Source organism: Onychomys torridus, chromosome 1, assembly GCF_903995425.1.
Source record: "Onychomys torridus chromosome 1, mOncTor1.1, whole genome shotgun sequence".
In the NCBI taxonomy this organism is placed as follows: Eukaryota; Metazoa; Chordata; class Mammalia; order Rodentia; family Cricetidae; genus Onychomys; species Onychomys torridus.
In genome coordinates this window covers 78,363,744-78,386,378 of record NC_050443.1, presented here as the reverse complement: position 1 = coordinate 78,386,378, position 22,635 = coordinate 78,363,744, and the positions used below count along the sequence as shown (strand labels likewise).

The window sequence follows — 22,635 nt, the reverse complement described above, 5'->3', positions numbered from 1 at the left end:
TCCAGGGGGCCAGAAAGGTGGTTTGGTAGATAAGGCATTGCCTGAGAGGACTTATAAGGACCAAACAGGTCTCGCTATCTCTTTCCTTTTGTCTGGTCCCAGCAGAAGGATTCCAAGATTTCCTCTAAGTAAAAGGATCTGGCGTGGGCGGAGCAAGGAGGCCCTGGCGAAGGCTGGGCTGGGCTGGGCCGGGCTGGGCCGGGCTAGCTCCTGCAGCCTTGAGCAGAGCGGTGTGTGGAGCCTCGGGAACCAGCTCAGCATGGTGGAGTTCGCACCCTTGTCGGTGCCGTGGGAGCGCAGGCTGCAGACCCTGGCGGTCCTTCAGTGGGTCTTCTCCTTTCTGGCCTTGGGTAAGAGGGTAGCCACCGGTGCAGGGGAAGGGCCCGGCAGCCCCAGCGGAAGCACAGGATACTTGATGGAGAGATTCAGGAAGGGGGTTTGCTGGGCTCAGAGTTCCTGTGCAGAGAGGACCCTGGGGTCTGCCAGAGCCTTGTGTGGGTAAGTAGGGTCTCCTGCATCTTGGGAAAGCTTTGGTTTCCGAGAGTTGGGCGCAGTTTCTCCAGGCTCTTGCTGCAAGCTGCTGAGGGGTGGAGAAGCATCCAGTGCTGGGGAAATCGCCCGGGCTTCCTGCTGCTCTGAGAGGGAAGCTTTTACCGTTCTGAAAAAGGGGAGCTGGAACTGAGGCCAGGGAAGAAGGGACCAGCCTCTGCTTCACCAGCTGCATGATGGGGATGGCAGTGTTGCCCTATTGGGTCTTTGTAGATGGAAGGTGGGAACCCAAGGCAGACCTGGCCTGGCTCCTTAGGTGTGGATCTGACTTCTGATCCACCACACCCACTGATGTGTGGCTGCACTCCAGCTCTGCTGTGGAGCAGGAAGGAAAAGCGGCAGGGAGCACACGGGACTCTTAATCTCCTTTGCTGGCACCAGACTGGGGAAAGATCACCACCCCAGGACTGGGGTTCAGCCTGGGTCCAGACACTGCAGGCTGTCGAAACATTCACACGCTGGGTACATGTTGATCACACACTCATATGCACATGTATACACACATGTGTGTGCATGCTCCCTTAGGGCCACCTCACAATTCTTCAGCTATCGGGTTTATTCCTGCAAAGTGGGTCTTCCAGGATCCTGCCTCTAGCACCCATTTTAATTGGTCTGCACCTCTGTCCCAGGGTTGGTAAACGTTTAAGTACCTCTGGTAGGTAGCACAGCCCAGCAGAAAAATGGTATACTTGAAAGGCCCAGGCTGTAAATCAGGAGCCTGGCCCCTGCTCCTTCCAGAGGAAGGAGGACTGAGGGGTGGGCAGAGGGCACTGGGAGGAAGTGTGGGTATAGAAAATAGCCCATAGAAAACAGAAGCAGGAGCCCAGGCCCACGGCTGGCTTAGGTCAAAGGGCACCGGAGACCCAGAGCCACGTAGGCCATAGACACAAGCTCACAGGGACGGAGGGACACCAAGTTCAGCCTGCCACCTGTGACCCTGAGGGCAGGAGTACATCTGTCTGGGCGAGCTTGCTCCAACCGTGCAGCCTGTGGTACCTGCCTGGCCCTGCTCTTTCAGGGTCTAGCAAGACCAGAGAGTATAGCACAGACACCAGGGCCCCCCTGAGCCAGGAGGAGCTGAAGAGAAGGAAGGAAAGGGTTAGAGTGGGCGGGTTTACTTACCCCTTATCCTGAGGGCAAAGGAGAGCCACAGACCAGCGGGAAGTGACAAGGTCCACTTTGTATTAAAGGTCCCCGCGCCTCCAGCTGAGTGTCTGCTGTGTGGCAGATGAGAAGGTCAAAGGCTAGGCAATCAGAGGGGGTCAGTGTCACCAGATCAGGCCCGTGGGCCGAGACCTGCCTGAGTGTTTCGTTTTTTTTTTGTTTTGTGTTGTTCTCCTTTCTTTCTTCCTTTTTGCAGTCTAAGAGCCAAGAGTTTCTGCCATTTCTAAAAGATTAACTTTTAAACTGCTACTCAAGAGCTTCTGTAACATTTTCTAATGTGCATCTGACATCACAAGTTCTAAAATGTCTAAAATGTTGTTTGCTATCTTGCCTCTTTTTTTTTTTTTTTTTTGGTTTCTCGAGACAGAGTTTTTTCCATGTAGTTTTGGTGCCTGTCCTGAATCTCTCTCTGTAGCCCAGGCTGGCCTTGAACTCACAGAGATCCGCCTGGCTCTGCCTCAAGAGTGCTGGGATTAAAGATGTGCACCACTGCCACCTGGCTGGCCTCATTATTTTTACGATGATGATGATGATGATGAAGGAATGGCCTCCGAGCCTTGAAAGCATGAGGATCTCAGTTCAGAGTCCCAGAACCTCTGTAAAAATGTCAGGCATAGTGACACATACTTGTAATCTCAGCACTGGTGAGGCAGAGTCAAGAAAAGCACTCGATGGCCAGCTAGCCTAGCCTAATGGGTGAGCTTCAGGCTAATGAGGGACACCGTCTCAAAAGGAGGTGGACAGCCCTCCTGGAGTTGACACTCAGGGTTGTCCTCTGGCCTCTACACACACTTGGACATGTGCATGCACACACACACCCACAGGTGAACACACACACACACACACACACACACACACACACACACACGTCATAGCAGAGAGGAGAGGGGGAAGGTGGGGTGGAGATGGGTCCACAGATGCATGACTTAAGGAGGGCTGGGCAGGGGAGATGGTTTTGATGGTAAAGTTGGCTGCACAAACATGAGGTTTAGAGTTTGGGTTCCCCAGCACCCACACAAATACCAGGTGGGGCTGATGGCCTGCCGGTAATATCAACACAAAGCCAGCAGAGACAAGGGATCCCTAGAGCCAATTAGTCAAATCCGTGAACCCTGGATTCAAGAGAGAGACTCTGCTTCAACACCAGAGAGTCATAGATAGTTTAAAAAGACAGAGATCAGAGAGTGACCGGGGAAGGGACCCATAGCAACCTCAAGCCTCCACAAGGGCACCTGAACACCCATGTGCCCTCATGTGAACATACATACACACAAACATGCATACAAACCACATACATACATACATACATACCGAGAGAAAATACAGTGTGAGTCTAAAGCCTGCCCATACCCAGCTTCCCAGGCAGGGAAGTATGAAGAGGAAGAAAAGACTGTGTGATCTGAATAGCCGGTTCAACTGGACATATGGGATGTATTTTGCTAAAATGGCACCAAAGGAGCTGGGAAAGTCAATTAGGACCGGGCACAAAAGGCTCAGGCCTGGAGCCAAATGCTTTCCAGATGGGCTGCTACTTGTTTCTGTTTCTTTTCCTCAAGTCTCTCTCACGGGAGAGTGCAATCCCTTGGCGTTGGTCTGTGCTGTTCTTAGCTGTTTTTGTTTTATATTTGTTGAATGAATGAATGAATGAATGAACGAACGAATGAACGAATGGCATGGGCCAAGCACTGACTCTCAGGTATTACCCTGCTAGCTTGCTATGGATGCATAGCCAGTGTGCATATCCTCTCTGAGTCTCTAAAAAGTAGGGGTTTAAGAAACCTCAGGCTTGGCTGGACATAATGGCACATATCTCTGATCCTGTGAATTTGAGGCCAGCCTGGTCTATATAGTGAGTTCCAGAATAGCCAGAGCTACATAGTAAGACCCTGTTTCCAAAAATACCAAACTGAACCACACCAACAAAAGAAACCGCAGACTTGTAGAGACTGGGTAGAGGAAGAAAGGGCGATCTCCCTAAATCACCAAGCAGACCCACCCTGGGCTTGCTGTTAACAGGTGGAGGGAGGAATCTTTCTGGGAATCAGGAGGGCCAAGTGAGACCCTTCTGGTCGAGGAGAAAGTGCTCTCTGTTTTTCCCTAAACCTTGTTTCTTTTTTCTGTCTGCAAAAATGACTCATTCAAACAACATTCTAACCTTTAAGTAATCCATAATCCTCCCCTCTAGGTAGCTACTGTTAATGGTGAGTTTTCTTCTTGAGAGAGGGTCTTACTAAGTGAGAACCACTGCAGAGACTTTGGGTTGGTCCAAATGCAAAGAGCTATAGCTGAAGTTTTACTTACTTATTTTACATTAATAAATTGGGGTTGGGCCGGGGAGATGGCCCAGTTGGTAACAAGCTTGCTGTGCACATATGAAGACCTGAGTTGATTCCCAGGGACCACATACCAAGCTGGATGTGGCAGGATACACTTGTAAGGCCAGCTCTGGGACAACTAAGACAGGAAGATCAGGAGGCATTCCAGCCAACCATCCTTGCTGAATCAGTGAGCTCCAGGAGACAGGGGGGTGTAGGGGTGAGCTCCAGGAGATAGGAGGGTGTAGGGGTGAGCTCCAGGAGACAGGAGGGTGTAGGGGTGAGCTCCAGGAGACAGGAAGGTGTAGGGGTGAGCTCCAGGAGACAGGGGGTATAGGGGTGAGCTCCAGGAGACAGGAGGGTGTAGGGATGAGCTCCAGGAGACAGGAGGGTGGAGGGGTGAGCTCCAGGAGACAGGAGGGTGTAGGGGTGAGCTCCAGGAGACAGGAAGGTGTAGGGGTGAGCTCCAGGAGACAGGAGAGTGTAGGGGTGAGCTCTAGGAGACAGGAGGATCAGGGAACATTCCCACCAATCATCCTCATTGGATCAGTGAGCTCCAGGGTCAGTGAAAAACTCCTGTCTCAAAAAATAAGGTGGAGGGGTTAGGGACTTAGCACAGTGATGGAGCATCTGCCTAGCAAGTCAAAGGCCCTGGTTAGATCTTCAGCTTTGGAGGAGGAAAAGGTGGACAGTGATAGAGGAAGACACCTGACCTCTGGACTCAACATGCACACCCACACAAGCATGCACATGCACACACACAGATTTTTTTTTTTTTTTTAAATAAGGTTTACCCTATGTAGCTGAGGCTTGGCCTAAGCTTAAGCCCTCCTGCCTCAGCTTCTAAGAACTCTAATTACAGTCACATACTATGGCAGCTGCTGCTCTTCTCCAGCGCAAAAAGCGTAAATAGATAAGTTTAAGTCAGCCTCCCTTCCTCCTTGTCTCCTGCTCGGAAGACCTTTCCGGCTACATCTGTGCGGGCCTCTGTCCCTACTCACGCTGGCACTGGCTTCCAAGCCCTCTGCAACCGTCTCTGAAGATATGTAAGACAAACACAAAGTAACAAAACCACTGCGGTTGCTGGTCTCTCCACCCCTGCGAGGGGTCCAGCCTAATGTGAAGGCGGAGCCGGGTACGGATTAGGGCAGATGAGCCTCTGGCTAGGAAAGAAGGCAGACACCTGGCGGGACAGGGACAGGCTGGCCCTCAGAATGCAGTTGTCTTCTTCCAGGCTTGCCACAGACACCATTTGTCTGGGTTTGTATGAATCCTCTTTGTTTGGGTATCTGTGAATAATTTCCTGGCAATTGAAAACAAGGACAAATGTGGACTTCATCTAAGTATTTACTAATGGAGAAGCAAACACGCACCATGGGACATTAATGGAAAGGGGGTGAATTCCGATGACCCCACACGATGCTGCGCCTGCAGTAGTTAGGATTATAGTGAGAATGGGTGGGTGGGAGGAGGTAGTGGGAGCCATATCTCATCATAAGTATGGAGAGTTTCTGTTTGGGAGGGTAAAGAGTTCTGGGGACAGATGATACTAACGGCTGCATAAAGAATGTACTGATGGCACTGAGCTGTACGCTCACAATGTAAGGCGATGCCCTTTATGTTCAGTACATTTTATTAGAACCAAAAACTTCAGAACGGGGCTGGGGAGAGGATTCAGTGCAAGTGTGAGGATCCCCAGACCCTAGGTAGATGCCAGGTTGGCATGACAGTCTGCCAGTAATTCCAGCACCTAGGGGGCAGAGACAGGGGATGCCAGATCGGGGCAGCTAGACAAGCCAGTACTGGTGGGCTTTGGGTTCAATTAAAAATAAGGTGAGAAATGATGGCATAACGTGAGGAGCGGTTGATGAAGATTCCCATTGTCATACATATGCACATTCCACACACATGTGAACACACATATACATGCATACCCACCACATACAAATGCAAAAACAACAACAACAACACAAACCTTTCGGACAAAACATAAAGTGCCCCGAACACCAAACTGGAAAGCTAGTCTCATGGGGCCAACGACTTTATTGGTCGTTCTGGCTGGCCCACCAGCAGTTGGCACTTTGTAGATGCTCCATGCAGGATGAGGATTTGTGGCCCTCATCCATACCCTCTGACTTCTAAATCTTTTTGTTCATGCTAGTCAAAAGCCCCCTCCCCCACACCAGCAAGTCTGTCCTCTACCGTCTCCAAGTGAGCTTCACAACTGGGTCTGGCTTTCTTTAAGAATCTGAGGGCTGGGGATGTAATTTAGTCAGTAGAGTGATTGCCTCGCATGTACAAGACCCTGGGTTGGATCCTCAACACTGCATAAACCAGACTTGGTGGACACCTATAATTCCAGTATTTGGGAAGTAGAGGCAGAAGGATTGGGAGTTATCTTTAGCTACACAGAGAGTTTGAGGCCAGCCTGGAATACTTGAGAGCCTGCTTCACAAGAAAAACAACAAAAACAAGCAAACAGAGAATCCAGGGACTGGGTGTAGCTCTGTGGTAGGGAGAACACTTGCCTAGCATGTACGGATCCAAGGGTTTGATCATGATGCCGAAAGGAAAAACATCAGCAAATAGAAGGTATTGCACCGGTGAGGTGGGGTTGTATTCATGGGGATGATGCTCCACCAGATGGGGTGTGGCCCCATAGACCCGCTCCACCTGAGATAATCAGGATCCGCTTGCAGCAAGGGTTACAGAACCATGGGCAAGAGAGACTTCTGCATTCCCACTGGTCCCAGCCTTGCAGTGCCCCAGGGTAACCAGATGATGTCCCCACAACACACAAACCAGAGTAGATTGGATTTAGAAACACAGAGAAATCTGGGGTGGCTGGGGTCCTGGCCATATAGGTGGGTAAGGTGGGGCAAGAAGAGGAGATAGTGCCAGCTCACAGAGCTGATGCTTGGCTGAGCTGTCAGGCTGTGCCTTGCAGCAGTTGGACACATGGCAGAGCCTTAGGAAGGAGTCTGAGCTTAGCTGTGGCTGAGGGTGGACAGAAAAGGGCCAGAAAGAAAATTGTCTCCTTTTTCGCTAGGATTCTCAAAGGTAGAAGGCAGAAGCTGATTGAACCCATGGCTCCATTTATGGAGCGCCTGGTGAATGCATATGGCCTTCCTGGAGGTGGGGGCAGTGTAGGTTGAGATATCCGGTATGGTGGGGGAAATGGCATGTCCTGATATGTGAGGCATGCAAGCTGGTGTCCTCCCAGTGGTGTGGGCTTGACAGGGAGGTCAGTGCTGGCTTGGGGGCACAGTCATGGAAGAGCTAACTGCCTTCCTTGCAGCTCTCAGGCTCTTGCTTCTCTCCCAGCCCAGGTCTGCATCGCCATCTTCATAGGCCTCCTGTTCACAAGGTTCTGGCTCTTCTCTGTCCTATATGCCACCTGGTGGTACCTGGACTGGGACAAGCCACGGCAGGGAGGCCGGCCCATCCGGTTCTTCAGACGCCTGGGCATCTGGAAGTACATGAAGGACTATTTCCCTGTCTCTGTGAGTACCAGGCTTTGCGGGGGTCAAAGGGCCCCTGGGCCACTCATCTCTGTGGGGACAGGGGCTTCTGCAGAGCAGAAGGAGGCCCGTGGAAGAGCGTAGTGTCTCTCTTGCTGGGTGACTTGGGGCCAGTATGGTCACTGAGGAATAAATGTGGCTTGAAGGGGATATGCGTGTCTTATAGGGGCAAAGCCAGCAGCAGTCAAGGTTGTGGGTGAAGATGATAGACAGCAGGTCTTAAGAGACCCCACATTACACTCAGCAGATTGGGGGACCCAAGGGTAAGACCTGGGTCACACAGAGAACTCTTCTACAGACTTCTGCTTTGATCACACTGGGCACCCCAATCCGCTCAGGAAGCCTCTGGACAAGCCCCTGGCTTCTGCACTGGTATAGGACTGCCTCAGAGTCTATTCTGCCTTATCACTGGCAGGCAGTCTATCCTCAGGCAAGGCTCGGCCCATGCTGGCCTCAGTGTCCCTAAGGATCAGCAGGCAGTATGACATCTCCTACCGTGAGTGCCCTCAAATCCTGGCACTTTGGATTCACTGCACTTTCAGGTCACTGTGAACACGTGGCCTTGGACTTGAAGGTTGTTCCTGAGTGGAGCAGATTCCTGAACCTGAGTGAGCGGACTCTGAGAGGCCCAGGCAGTGCTGGCTTACTGATGGGATGAAAAGGCAGTGGGGACGTGAGAGGCCAGGCCTGGGTACTTGGAGCATGGCTTACGGAGCTCCACAGATTAGATCCTAATCCAAATCTGCCATGTAACATGAGCCTGAGGCGGGTTGCCCAGTCTCTCTGTGCCTCTGTTTTGGCATATTTAAGATAGAGATAGCTGGGCATGGTGGCACACACCTTTAATTCCAGCACTTGGAAGGCAGAGGCAGGAGGAGCTCTGTGAGTTCGAGGCAATCTTGGTCTATATAGTGAGTTCCAGGACAGCCAGGGCTATGAAGAGAGATCCTGTCTCAAAAACAAACAAACAAAACAAAACAAACAGAAATGTTGCTGTACACCTTCCTGAACAGTGTGGATTCCACCAGATTGTGCAGACAAAGTCCTCAGACAGCCTAAGTAATAGCTGTTCTCACACCATGTAACTAACTAAGTCAGTAGGACACTGCCTGGACCCTGGACGCTCTGACCTTTACCCCCACCGACTTCTTCCTCCCTCTGCAGAGTCTCACCCCTTCCTATGGTCCAGGGCTCAAGTCCTGAGCTATCAAAGGAGGATGGGTGGAAGAAACAGGTTCACAGAGGTTAAGCAACTTGCTTGCATCATGGAGACTCCGGTCAAGGATCCTACCCTGTGCCCTTTTAAGAGTCCTGTGGCCCCACAAAGGTTGACAAAGTTGGGTGACAATGGCATGCAAGTGCCCCTAGCTCTCCAGTGAGCAGAGCCTCCAAGGAAAGGGGCTGGGTAGGAGCAGGAGGGGCTAGCAAAGACTGTCACTCAAGGAGAGGGAGTCAAAGGCTGTCAAAGGAGAGGGAGCCTGGACTAGCTTGGGGGACTCAGATGAGTGACAGTCACCTCTGCCCCTCAGATGTGTATAGTCTACAGGGGCTCCTCCTAGGATCTCAGAGCACAGCGCAGCACAGCACCTCACCGCTGGCTGAGACCCAAGAGCAACCATGGACACGTCTTGGACAGAGTCCACAATCCCCACCCCAGGACCTCTGAGCTCTGTGACTGAACCCCCTTCCCTGCCTCACCTCTCTTCCCTGTGCCAGGAAGGTCAGGGTTCTCTGGGAGGGTGTGCCCTCCCACCAAGGTGTCAGTGGCATGAAGTACAGAGTCAAAGGAAACCTGGCGAGTCCTGACTCACCAGAAGAAAGGCTTCCTGAAGAGCCGACCTCACAGGCAGAGGCGAGGAGCTTGTCCAGAGGCCCCCTGAGCTGGGTTGGGGTGCTCAGTGTGACCAAAGCAGATGCTAGCCTGAGCTGTGGCCGGAGAAGCAGGTCAGGTCAGTGGAGCCCCCTAGAGGTCACTTCCCGAAACTATGACGGCTAGCTGACATTTTCCAGGTCCGGGTAGCTCAGGGCTCTGGAGGACATCTGCTTCTTCCCACTCGGATTCCCAGCAGCAGGGCTGACAGAAATGATAATAAGGAGGTCTACGGTCTTCCCGCCCAATTTGCAGAAATTTGAATGTTGTTTACTACTTACCCTAGGCTCAGTGCAGAAGCGCCGGCCACGGGCAGGCGATACCAGTGAGTGGCCAGCAGAGGGAGAGATGCTGGTCTCTTAGGATGTGCCTGGCTTAGAACCGGGGTGAGCAGGAGAGAACTGTGGCCTGCAGAATTCCCTTTCCATTGACCTCCAGGATACCTTCCCTCTCTTCTGGGCACTTTTCCTTCCCAGCTCTGCTGACACCTCCCGCCACCATCCACAAGCCTCTGCATTCCCCATCAAATGCGGTCATCTTCTGATGATTTTCAAGTTTTGATTATTTGTTACTAAAATTTTTACAAACTAGCTTCCAGGGGTGGAAATATCAAACAAAACTAGGACATTATGCCTGTACCACGGAGCTTTCCAAAGTCGTCTTTACTGCAGTTTCCTAGAGGGAACTGTCCCCACCACATGTAAAAGATGGTCCAGGAGTTGGGTGTCCCTGTAAAGATTTCATCACCCAGAATAAACACACTCTACACAGGCCAAGACCTTGGTAGGGACCAAGTTCTGTGACCGGGACCATGACCTGGGGTCAGGAAATGCTGAGCACATCACACTGATCATTGTCAGAGTCAGCTTGGTACAATGCAGATCACCTCTCATCCCACCCCTGTCCCTGCCCCTGTCCCTCCCAGCAAGTAGCTTCCAGGAGGCTTTCTCAATCCCTGTTGACAATCGGGACTAGATAAGTCCTTTGTACTGACTGGCAACTACCTACTATGTACCAGTACCAATGTCCATAGACAGACGGGTGGGAGATGGCAAACTCGATCCCCTTAGTGAGGACCACTGCTCCAGAACCTGTGTTCTGGGTCCTAAACTCCCCCCCCCCCACTCATCCCTCCTTCCCTCTACCCGAAGTCCAACCAAGAACCTGTATCTTCCTGGATTCCCCTGGCTCCATAGCCCCCACCCCATTATCCGTGCTTTCACAGTATACCCTGCCTTGGGATAAAAGACATCTTTGTAGCAGCCCACAAGGCCTGGCAGTCTGGGCTCTTCCCTGGCTTTCTTTTCACTTCTTCGGTCCCAGTTCTCTGAATGTTAGCCATGTCACCATGCAGGGGGCCTAACTGGAGCACACCCCGCTTCACTAATCCCCACCAACTTTCACACAGAGTTCTGACAGGGCTTTGCACTTGGGGCCTGGATGCCTGGGCTCTGCCCCTTCATTAGCTGTGTGAGCCAGAGAAAGACCAAGGGTCTCCATTTCCCCCTCTGTACACTGGGGTGCTGATACCAAAAATGTTCTCAGGGGTGACAGCGGAGGACAGAGTGGGTTGGTGTGTGTGTGCTGTGCTTGGCACAAAGTCGGTGCTAGGCCTGTTCATCCACTGAGACACTCTTTCCAGCTCCCAGGGCTTATACAGGCTGCATGTCTTCAACTCTGTGATAGTCTTGGTGGTAAAACTTACAGTACTGTATGGACCATATCTTGATAAGATGTTTGGGATGGAGGGGAAATAGAGCTTAGAAATGAAGGATAGATCCATAGATGGCAGGCAGTGTCAGCCAAATGACCCCATTGTGTTGCAGGAAGGTGGAGCAGAGAATTTAGCTGAGAATCTGGAGAGGCCAAACTGGACCCAAGGCCACACAGGGAACTACAAGCAGGTGCAGATAGAATATCCAGCCTTTCCTTCATTTATCCATCTGGCTGTGAGGGAGGATACAAAGAATTTTGCTCCATTCCTGCATACACACATGTGTCCACCCAACCAGCTATACACACATGCATACTTATCCATACACACTTGCACACATCCATACACACAAGGAATAGGCATTTATACCCAAGGCCAGCACCAGATGTACTGAATCAAACCCTGTCTTCCTGCCAAGTAATTTATGTGCACAGGTAGGCACCAACGGCTTTTCCTACATGAGGATATTGATCCACTTGCCATTGGAGCAGTTGAATAGGCTGCTGATGCAGAAGCCTGGGGGAGGAACCTGGAATTTGCAAGGTTGACTAGAAAGTTCCAAAGCTAGTCCTGAATGCCCTGTGTTCTGGAGCAAAGGCTTTCTGGATCCCTCCTGTGCTCTCTGAAGGAGATGGCAGGTCTCAAATCCAAGTCAGCTCTGGTTTTGGGTGATTCTCCCATCCCCTCTGCACTCCATTTGCTCACTTGCGCAACGGTGCTATCACACGGCAGCCAGCCCCTAGGGCCCTGAGAAGTGTCACAGGCTAGCAGTACTGGTGCTTGGTGTGTCCCAAAAGAGCCAAGAGGACAGTGGACTCTGGAGCATGTGAGCCACAGAAGGTCTGAGAAGGCACAGGGCACATGTGGAGAGACAGGGGTGAGCTAGTGTAATTGTGCACTGTATGATGTTCAGGTCTTCTGTGCAGACATGGAGAAGGACCTTGCCATTAAAAGTAATATTTTAGAACCTTCCTTCAGAACTGAAAACATGTTCATACCTATCAGGACCACGTTGTTCATAACAGGCAAACAGCAGAAACTACTCAAGTGTTGAGCAGCTGATAAACAAAATACAGTCTGTCCATATGATGGAATATTATTTGGTCATAAAAATAGAGTGAAGTATTTATCTGTGACACAGCATGAAAGAGACCTGGAATATGCCAGTAAGTCCAAGAAGCCAGTTACAAAGGTCATATGTGTATGGCTTCATTTATACACTGTCCAGAACAGGCAAACCGGGTGGAGAACAGATTAGAGGTTGCCAGGGCTGGGGAGAAAGGAGTGAGTCATAATGGCATGGGTTCCCTTCTGGAGCCGTGAGTGTGCTCTAGAGTCCGTGGTGAGTTTGCACAGCTGTCCAGAGTGTACCCGACCACACATGTTCAAGCCTGGATCTTATGGTATACAGATGACACCAACAAAAATGAGTGGTCCAGAGTCCAGCAGTCTGGCTGCTCTCTTCTCTAGCCCCACTATCCAGTGCCAGGCCCAGCCAGGATTTCTCCAGTCACCCACTACCTTGCTTGGCCACCCTCCCCTCCTCTAGCAGAACTGACGGGACTGCAGAGAGACCCGTGTACTTCACCAACTCCCCTCTTCTTCCTCGGCCTCCGGGGAACCTGCAACAAGCCTGGCAGGGAAGCGTCACCACTGTCCTGTTAGCAAATGCAACCGAGGCACCAAGGAGCCAGGAGCCAGGCACCACCCTGAGATGAGCTCCTGGGCTCCTAGCTTAGGGCTCTCTCCTGTGCCTTCCTTCTGAGGGGGCTACATCTCCTCCCACTGCCTTCCTTCCTTCTCTCCCTAGGTCTACTCTCCCAAAGCATCTCCTCTCTCTCACCATGTGTGGCCACTCAGTCTCTAAACTCCACAGGGAAACACAGAAGACACCAGTAGAAACCACCTCTGGGAAAGCTCAGACTGGGCCTCAGTGGGACCACAGTCACCCTCCAGTGCACACACTTGCATGTGTGCATGTAAATACATATGCAAATGCCAGCTCACTCGGTCCCCATCCTCACCAGGATATTTCTCTGTACACAAAGGCTTTGTTATCAAGGGTGCAGTTATCCATTTGTTCACTTATGTATTTAAAGTAGCAATGTGTTCTTGTTCAATATTCCAGAGAACTAAAAAGCAGGTATGAAAGACTTCATTTCTTTCATGGAGAATGGCTCAGGCAGCAAAGCACTTGCCTCACAAGCCCAGGGACTCGAATTTGATGCCCAGTACTAATGTAAACATGCCAGGTTGTAATGCTCACTTTAATCCTGTCGCTGGGGTAGAAACAGAGGACCCCTGGGGTTCACTGGACAGAGGGTCTAGCCTCACTTGTGAATCCTGGGCCAAATGGGAGACTCTTGTCTCTAAAAGGATGTAAGTGATACCTGAGATTGTCCTCTGACCTACACACACACACACACACACACACACACACACACACACACACACACACATTCCCTACTCCCCATTCTAGACATATCCATCACCCCAGATCCCGTCCCTAGGAGCAACTCGGACCATGAGTGTTTGGTGCAGACATAAGCAGTGATATTTCTCCCTCTGCTCCACTGCACACTTTGCCCTGCTTCTTGCTGTTCACGTAACACACCATCCTGGCTTGCTTCACACTCCCCTGTGGCCATAGTCCTCCTCCTCTGCCTCATTCCCAGTTTGCCCAGACAAGCCCTGCTGGTGGACAAGTTTCTGATGTTAGCAAAACCTGATGCTTCCATGAGTGACACGGCTCGGATGGCATCTGACCATAGTGCAAACGATCCTGTAGGCTAAATCATCCCTTGGCAGTGGAGCTCCTGGGATGAGAGAGCTGTTCTCTTTTGTTTTGTTTTGTTTCACAAATTTCCAATTGTTTTCACAGAGGAGCAGAATTTCAATAGCAGGTGTTCCCACGTATGGAGCAAGGAATGAGCAGCATTGGCAGGATCCTGCATAAGCTAGAGCCCTGACTTTGCTGGGGTTTCCATCATCTCCTAGGTCCCCTTGGTACTAGGGGAAAGGGGTAGGCCTTGTCTGGGAAGGCAACAGCCTGTCTGCCTGAGGCTCCTGCAGGCCTTGCGCGGAGGGGCCTGCCATGCTCTGGAGGGTTTTGGTGGACTCTGTGTGATAAGGGGTTTTCAGAGGTCAACTCAAGATCGAGGACAGGAGGGTTGGAAGCTCTGCAGCCGGGATGGGAGATAGGCTTAGGTCCTCATTTCTGCTTCCAGGATGTTGAGGTCAGCTGCTTCTGTGCCCTCAGAGATGGCAAGAAGCATGCCCAGGGGGACAGCTACTGTGAGTTTTGGCTTGCTACAGGGGGACAGCTCAACTGGCAAAGCTTAGCTTGTGGAAAGGGCTGCCTCTCTCCCAGGGGGTGCAAAGTCCCTGCCACCAGTCCTACCTGGAAGCCTCCTTCTGCCCAGGCATGCCAGGGGGATGTGGGCTGCTCTCAACTCCCAGAGCTGTGACTCCCAGAGCACAGGGCACTGAGACTCGGAGAGCAGGTTCCTGGCAGAGTGGGAAGGGATTGGTGCCACCTAGAACACAGCCTCCAGCAATGATCTTTGGACTTGGCTACCACCCAGGCAGATCTCTCTCTCTCTCTCTCCTTGCCTTCCATCTAACTTGTGACAGGCCTCTGCTGTTTCCTTCCTGTTCAGGCCAGGTTAGCTAGCCCTCCAGCTGCTAGGGAGTCTCCCATTTCTGTCTCCACCTCACTGTGGATGCCATTCATGCTGTGTATCCGACCTTGACCTGGGATCTAGGAATCCAGACTCAAGCCCTTGCGTTTACACAGCTAATGCTTTTACACAGTGAGCCATCTCCTCAGCCCCCGCCATACCTGTTCCTCACCCCACTTCACCTAGAACTGTTTGATGATATGTGGCTCTCATTCCGTTTCTGGTGGTAACTCTGGGCCCTTGATGCTTCAGGCCTGACCAGTCAGGGTAAGTTTCTGCCCTGGCATAGCACAGAGTTAGTAAAGTTGGAGTTAGGTTTGGCCTGAGGACAGCAGATACACTCCCATGACTCACCAGTTCCACAACAGATCAAAATCTGTCCCTGGTCTAGCTTGTAATCACTCACTCCTCGGATGGGTGGGCCAACTTGTCTTTGGAGTGAGGTCGAGGTAGAGTGATTCCAGCATGGTGATGCTCCCTTGTGGCCCTCATATCCATCCCTTGTGTCTTCAGTACTTTCCTATTGCTGCGAAGAGACACCATGACCAAGGCAACTTATAAAAGGAAACACTTAACCAGGGGCTTGCTCACAGTTTCAGAGGGTTAGTCCATGGTCGTCATGGCAGGAGTTATAGTGGCATACAGGATAAGACAGCTTATCCTCAAGTTGGGGCCAGACTGGGCCCGGTATTGGCTTTTGAAATCTCAAAGCCCACTCCCAGTGACACACCTCCTCCAACAAAGCCACACCTCCTAGTCCTTTCCAAAACAGTTCCACCACTTAGGGACCAAGCATTCAAATATATGAGCCTATAGGAGCCAATCCCATTCAAACCACCACAGCATCCTACCCAGTAGTTAGGAATTTCGGTCCCTTTTCACTTGAACCTCTTAGCAGAAGAGACAGGGTCTTTCTGGGACAGGGTCAAATATTCCAGCTTCACATAGGCATGGGCTAGCAGTTTGCCCAAAGCCAGCACCCGGTCTGTGAAACCTTCAGCACCGATGTATCACCCACTGTCCCACAAGACACCTCTCTCTGTAGAAGCATCCAGGAAGCTCAGTCTTGTGATGAACTTGAGACTCTGAATCCCAGAGTAACACAAACCAGTAGCAGAGCCAGCACTGGCATACAGACCCTGCTGCTCATCACCAGCTTGCTCTCTCTTGCAGTTGGTCAAGACGGCTGAGCTGGACCCTTCCCAGAACTACATCGCAGGCTTCCACCCCCATGGAGTCCTGGCTGCTGGAGCCTTTCTCAACCTGTGTACTGAAAGCACAGGCTTTACCTCCCTCTTCCCAGGGATCCGCCCTTACCTGATGATGCTGACTCTGTGGTTCCGGGCTCCCTTTTTCCGGGATTACATCATGAGCGGGGGTGAGTCTCCTCACCCCGGCCCCAGTAGCTCAGGAAGATGAGGCTTCTGGGTGGGCAGGGGCATCTGGGAACGGGCTGTCAGTAGTTCTCTGTTTCTTCCAAGTGCTTGTTCAGCAACAGCAGAGGCTAGACCCAAAGAAGAACTTCCTGCATCGCTGTGCTGGGAAAGCCCATGCTGGGATGGGAGGAGGAAGAGAGTTCAGAGATCCCCGGCTGGTGGGAGTGTTGTTGGGGGGGAATCCTGGCTCTGTGAGCATTGTTGATGATTTCTTTTTTGGGCTGCCCTCATCTTCACACTCCTGCCCTTTCACCTGGTGTCTGACCTACCTTGCTCTCTCCCTAGGGCTGGTCACATCAGAAAAGGAGAGTGCTGGTCACATCCTGAACAGGAAGGGCGGTGGGAACTTGCTAGCCATCATCGTTGGGGGCTCCCAGGAGGCACTGGATGCCAGGCCTGGAGCCTACAGGCTGCTGCTGAAGAATCGCAAGGGCTTCATCAGGCTTGCCCTGACATATGGGTATGGAATTCTGGGACAACACTCGGGGTGGGGACGGCAAAGACGATTATCGCTTCTATTTTGGCAAGCAGATTCTCAGGCCATATGACGGAAATTGTAAGTTGGTGCCTCACAGCCAAGTTTCTAGATACATTTCCATAAAGGAGACTGGGGGAATCAGTGGTGAGAAGGGACATGTTTCCTGCTGCTGGTGTGAGCCCTGAGACCTTTGGGAAGGGTAGGGCTGGGAGCTTACTGCAGAGATGCTCACCCACCACGGGGAGAGGCATCTTTGAGGAAGCCGAGCAGCCAGCTGTCACAAGGAGGAGTTTTTTCTAGGTGAAAAGTAAAAATGTTTTGCACTGAGGAGGAGGCTCTAGAACCTTCTGGTCTACCCGTCATGGTAGCCACATGAGAGATTAGGGACCTGAAAAGGCTCTCTGAAGGTCAGAGAGGGGTCAAAGGCAGATCTGCTCCGGTTCCTGGCTGCTGAGTCCTGGCTGGGTGCCCTTTCCGTCTGTGCCTTTCTGGATTCTCCCATTCTCCCCTGTGTCCTGTAGGGCAGCCCTTGTGCCAATCTTCTCCTTCGGGGAGAACAACCTGTTTAACCAAGTTGAGAACACGTGTGGCACCTGGCTGCGCCGTGTCCAGAACCGACTGCAGAAGATCATGGGCATCTCCCTCCCTCTCTTCCATGGCCGCGGTATCTTCCAGTACAGCTTCGGGCTCATGCCCTTCCGCCAGCCCATCACCACTGTAGGTGAGCTGAGACCCAGACTGGCCAGGGCAGGCTGCAGGAACAGGGCCTGGGCTAGATGCTGCAGGGAGCTTGAGGGTGGGGAAGATACGCCCTCATCCTCATGGGACTCACATTCTAGACAGGCATGCACACCCACACGTAGATAACCCTACCAGAGGGAAGTCTGGGATAAGAGCTGTAACAGACATAAAGGTACGGATGGCGGAGCACTCATTCTCAGCGAGGTACTGATGGCGGAGTACTTCATTCTCAGAAGGGACAGCAGGGGACCTGCTGTGTGTCAGACATTACACTTGTCCTTTGCCATTCTCAAGCTTGGTTTTTCCTAGCAACCTTTGAGGTAGGGATGATTATATCTCCATTTCACTGATATAAAGTGAGGCCCAAAGAAGTTAAACAAATTCCCAAAGCTTGCATTGCCTTTGAGGGACAGAGCTGAGGCTGTCCCTGGAGTCTCTCTGACCTTCCTTAGGCCAGAGAGGGAGGGGTTAATTGTGACCCAGATGATAGAGTAAGGCTTGTGAAAAGGAAGCAGAGAACAGAGATGTTAAAATTCTGTGCAGGGATGGGGAGGTGGCTCAATTGATAAAGGATTTGCTGAGCAAGCGTCAAGACGTGAGTTTGGCCACCAGTACCCATATAGAAGCCAGGCACACGGCCCGGTGGTATGCACTGTAATCCCAGTGCTGAGGGGACCGAAATAGGAGGCTCTCTAGGTTTGGTGGCTGGCAGTCTACCAGGTGGCAAGCTCCAGGTTTAGTGAGAAACCTTGTCTCAAAAAAATAGGATGAAGCATGATTGAGGAAAATGCTCAACATTGACCCCTAACCTTCACATATGCTCACACATGCACACAAACACATACATGTACAAAAAAGAATGTTTTAAAAATCTGTGTGCCGGCTAATAATCAATAGACTCAGGCTCTGCCTTAGACTGTGTGGGCTCTTCCTGTAAGAAATGAACCTGAGCTTGGGCGTACAGACTTAGCACAACTTTTCACCTACTTGCGCTCCTCCTTAGTTTTCTTCTTGGATTCCCACTTGACATTTGTAGAGAGGACTCTGTTCATTTCAACTCTACCCACCCATCTATCCACCTGCTCATCTATCTGTCCACCCACCCACCCACCCGCCCATCCATCCACCCACCCATCCACCCACCCATCCACCCACACCCATCCATCTATCCACGCACCCACCCACCTATCCACCCATCTGTTAGTTGAGCACAGATTTGGTAATCCCTGCATAATTGACTTATTGGTTTGTATGGCAATGTCCTCATGTATTTGAATGTTGTTGTTGTTGCTGCTGCTGCCTCCAGAGGTATTTCCAAGAGGAGAGGGCACTGCTTGCACAGCCACACAGATTTAGAAGTTTTATAAGAGTCTTCCTGATTCTTCTCTATGGCATGGAGCATTACGTATCAGTGCACATGGCAGAGAAGAAAGAAGGGCTACCTGGGCTGTGACACCCCCACCCCAGTTCTAGAAGTGCAGGCACCTCCAGTTCTCACATGTTGAACCCTTGGAATCACATGTGTGCACCCCTAGCGTTTAAAATCTAGTACTGCTTCCACCTGGTTACTTGGGATAAATTACTTAACTTCTCTGAGCCTCATTGCATCAAGTGGGAATAATGACAGGTTTTGTTTGCCTGGGACTAAGGGAGAGAATCCATGTAAAGTGTATGTGTATTGCCCAGCATATTGAAAGCTGGCTGTTAGGATACTAAAGGTCTGGAGTGAGTTGTCCTAAAACCTTAGAATTCAGTACCTGAGGGCAAGGGAGATAGCTCAGTTGGCAAAGTGTAAGCAAGAGGAACTGAGTTTGAAACCCCAGTGACTATGAAAAAAATCTGGGTATGATGGCACATGTTTTTAATCCCAGCACTCGGGAAGCAGAGACAGAAGGATCCCTGGGGTTCACTAGATGGCCACCCTAGCCTAATCGATTAGCCCCAGGCTAGTGAAAGACTTGTGTGTCCATAAACATGGTTGATGGTGTCTGAGGGACAGTACTGGAGATTAACCACTGGCCTCCACATGCATATACCTGCACATGAACGTACACTTGTCCACATACATGGGGTGAGGGGAAGGGGGAGAGGGGAGATAGAAAGCGAGCCCAGAGTACCTGAAATCAGAAGAGCAGGGGTGAGAGTGAGACACCTCGTGGAATGACTGTAGGAGTGGCCCTGCTCCCAGGGCTCCTGAGACTCACTCTGGACCCCTGTGCTCCTCTGTCCCCTGCAGTGGGGAAACCCATACAGGTGCAGATGACACCACAGCCCTCAGAGGAGGAGGTGAACCAGCTTCACCAGCTCTATATCAAGGAGCTATGCAAGCTCTTTGAGGAACACAAACTCAAGTTCAACGTCCCCGCTGACCAGCACTTGGAGTTCTGCTGAGCGACTCCAGCCAGAGGACAGCTGCATCCGAGAGCCTGCAGGAGTGTTGTGACCAGAGGGGACTTCCACAAAGCAGTGTCCTGTGCACTGGAGGTGCTGTGGTGAGAGAGCGGACTTCCACAGCCACCCTGCACTCCTAGGAAGCCAGCTCCGGCTGGCAAGATGGAAGAGGAGGTGGTCCTAGCCCTGAGATGTGCACCTGCAGCCAAAGCTCTGAGGTCTCCCTGTCCTTGGCCTGTCTGCCCATCTGTAGGATGGGGAAGAAAAGCAAGTAGAGAATCATTTCCGAGGTCTCCACCCACAGTTCCAATGTCACTCAAACATGACCAAAGGCCCGCCAGGGAAAAGGAGAACACAATTCTTCTTCCCCTACCCTCAGTGACAGTGTGAAAGAAGCCAGAACCCCAGGCCTCCCCTGTGCATGTCCCCCATCCTGCTCCCTGGTGTCCCTTCTTCCCCTCTGGGCTGGAGAGGAGGGGTAGCTCACTATGCCCTGGTACCCATCCTATGTTTCTTCTAGATCCTGGGTCCTCTGAGCTATGACATCGATACCAAAGGAGCCCAGTAGGTAGTTAAGGAAGGCAGAGCTCAGTTCCCCTTAGCTACCTGACCGTCACTGAGGGTAGGTCTCCTTGCCATCCTTCTGAGTCTCAGTTTCCCCAGCCTTGACAGCCTGGGAGCCTCGGTGCTCACATCACATGGGCTCCATTGGGGAGCCTCTTACTCATGCTTTATAACGAACTCCAGCCCCTGTCTTGGCACAAAAGGGCAGCTCCATTACATGTTACCTCAATAAATGAAACGATTCTGTTTTATCTCTCTTCTCTTTCTTTCTCCCAACCAATGGGGCCAACCAACCGGAGCCTCAGCTTGGGCCCTCAGCCTTGTCCTGTGGCCCCACCCTCTCCTCGGAAGCTGAGTCAACTACACCATAGAAGACCATGTCCGTCTCCCCTTTCCTAATTGGTCACCCCGAGAGTTTTCCACCTTGGAAAGAAGGAGGAAGGGACATGCCTGTGGGCAGATAGCACATTGGAAGCCAGCGGTGATGCATGGGTGGCTGTGTGTCTCCCAGGTGGGCCACACTCTGGCCAGGAGAACTCTGGATTCCTGGGTTGGAGATCCTACACACGCAGGAAAGCCCAGGGCATGGCTAGATTGAAAGAATGCCTGACTGCCCCTCCCCTGTAGTGGGGAGCAGAGCCCTTCCATGGAGGAGCAGTTTCTATAATCACTGGAGAAGTGTGCATTGGGATTCCAGCCCCAGCCTCACCTATCTCCTCAGCAAATCAGTCACCTCTAAACCTCAGTTTTGACATCTGACACAAGAACTCTAGTGTTGTGAGCAGTTCCCAAGCTGTGGGGTCACACCATGCCTCCATGGAATGCTGCACAGTACACGGAAATTAGCAGTTCCGTGACATGGGTGTTCAGCACCTTGTGCAGGCACCTGGGGTTGAGAAGGGCTGGTGTGAGACAAGAATCAAACAAGGTGTGTGGTGGTGCACACCTTTAATCCCAGCACTCGGGATGCAGAGGAAGGGAGATCTTTGTGAGTGAATTCAAGGCTGGCCTGGTCTACAGAGTGAGTTCCAGGATAGCCAGGACTATGTAGAGAAATCCTGCCTCAAAATAAAACAAAATCATCATACCAGGAGCCAAAGGCAGAGGAGTCAGAGAAGGGAGTGCTATCTTCAGGTCCAAGGAAGATCTGAGGAAGTGGCCATGGCTAGGGCCTTAAAGAAAGGGCAAGGCAGCAAAGGAGATGGCCATTAGGGCCCATAGCAGTTATCTGCCACCGAGTTAGAGCCACCAACTAGCTGAAGGCAGCGAAAGCCTTTATTTCTCCCAGTTCCAAGTTCAGCTCTGGTGCAGCCGCAGTGGGACACGTGGTCATGTGAGGCTGGGGTGGCTGTATGTGTTGTGACAGCGGGGCACAGGGCCTGGCTTTATCCTGACTGCCTTTTTAGCACCTGTGGTGACTGGATTCCGATGGGATGACAGTCCTGGACTACACAGCATGCGGTATCCATTCCATCACACACTGTGCATCGAAATGGTCACAAGGTCAGGAATCAGAAATAGATTCTGCCAAGTGTGAAGAGGAGGGCCATCACATCGCAAAAGGTGCTGGAGAGTGCTCTTGGCCATCTTTGCAAACTGTCTACAAAAATGTAAAAGTAAAAGCCTATGGCAGAACGCACCCCCCACCCCCACCCCACACACCTCTCCTTTCTGCCATAATAAAGCCATTGCATCCCAAGGGGCCCGGTCAACCTGGTGTCTCTGGCCTGTCCCTGTCTCCCTCTCCCTCTGACACTACTCTCCCTACTCAAGATCCTTCCATTGTGCGAGGCTGGGGTTCACGCTAGTCTCCGTCTCAGAGGGAACCAGAGGACAGTCTGAGGAGGTTGTGCTAAAGATACGATGTCTTGAGGTACCCACAGGTGTTGGAAACCACAATGAGTGGTGCTGTAAGCAACAGCTGTCACCAGATGCTGTCGCCACCCAGGAGGCCTAGAAGAACAAATGGAGGCAAAGAGTCCCCAAGTCAAGCTAGTCAAGGGCGTAGGCAGCTTTGAGAGAGTTGATAGACAAGAGCAGGAAATGTCTCTCCCTCCATACTTCCTCCCTTCCTTCAACTGCCCGCTGAGGGTCCAAGTCCAGAGGAGGCTGGGCCCGTGGCTGCATCCAGGCAGGTGAGCTGCAGGCCTGGGAGCAAGGCTTGGAGGGATCAGAGGAAGACAGATGATGTCTGCCTTGAGGCCCAGTGTTA

At 51.7% G+C, this 22,635-nt stretch overlaps 1 protein-coding gene across 1 annotated transcript; it reads left to right on the top strand.

Annotated features, from left to right (window-relative positions):
* Nucleotides 1-172: 172 nt before the first annotated feature.
* Mogat2 (monoacylglycerol O-acyltransferase 2) lies at nt 173-20,674 on the top strand. Its single transcript, XM_036200906.1, has 6 exons — nt 173-350; nt 7,353-7,531; nt 15,987-16,191; nt 16,535-16,709; nt 17,249-17,448; nt 19,705-20,674. Exons 1-6 carry the CDS (start codon nt 260-262, stop codon nt 19,857-19,859), a joined length of 1,005 nt encoding a protein of 334 aa, XP_036056799.1. The 5' UTR covers nt 173-259; the 3' UTR covers nt 19,860-20,674.
* Nucleotides 20,675-22,635: the final 1,961 nt, after the last annotated feature.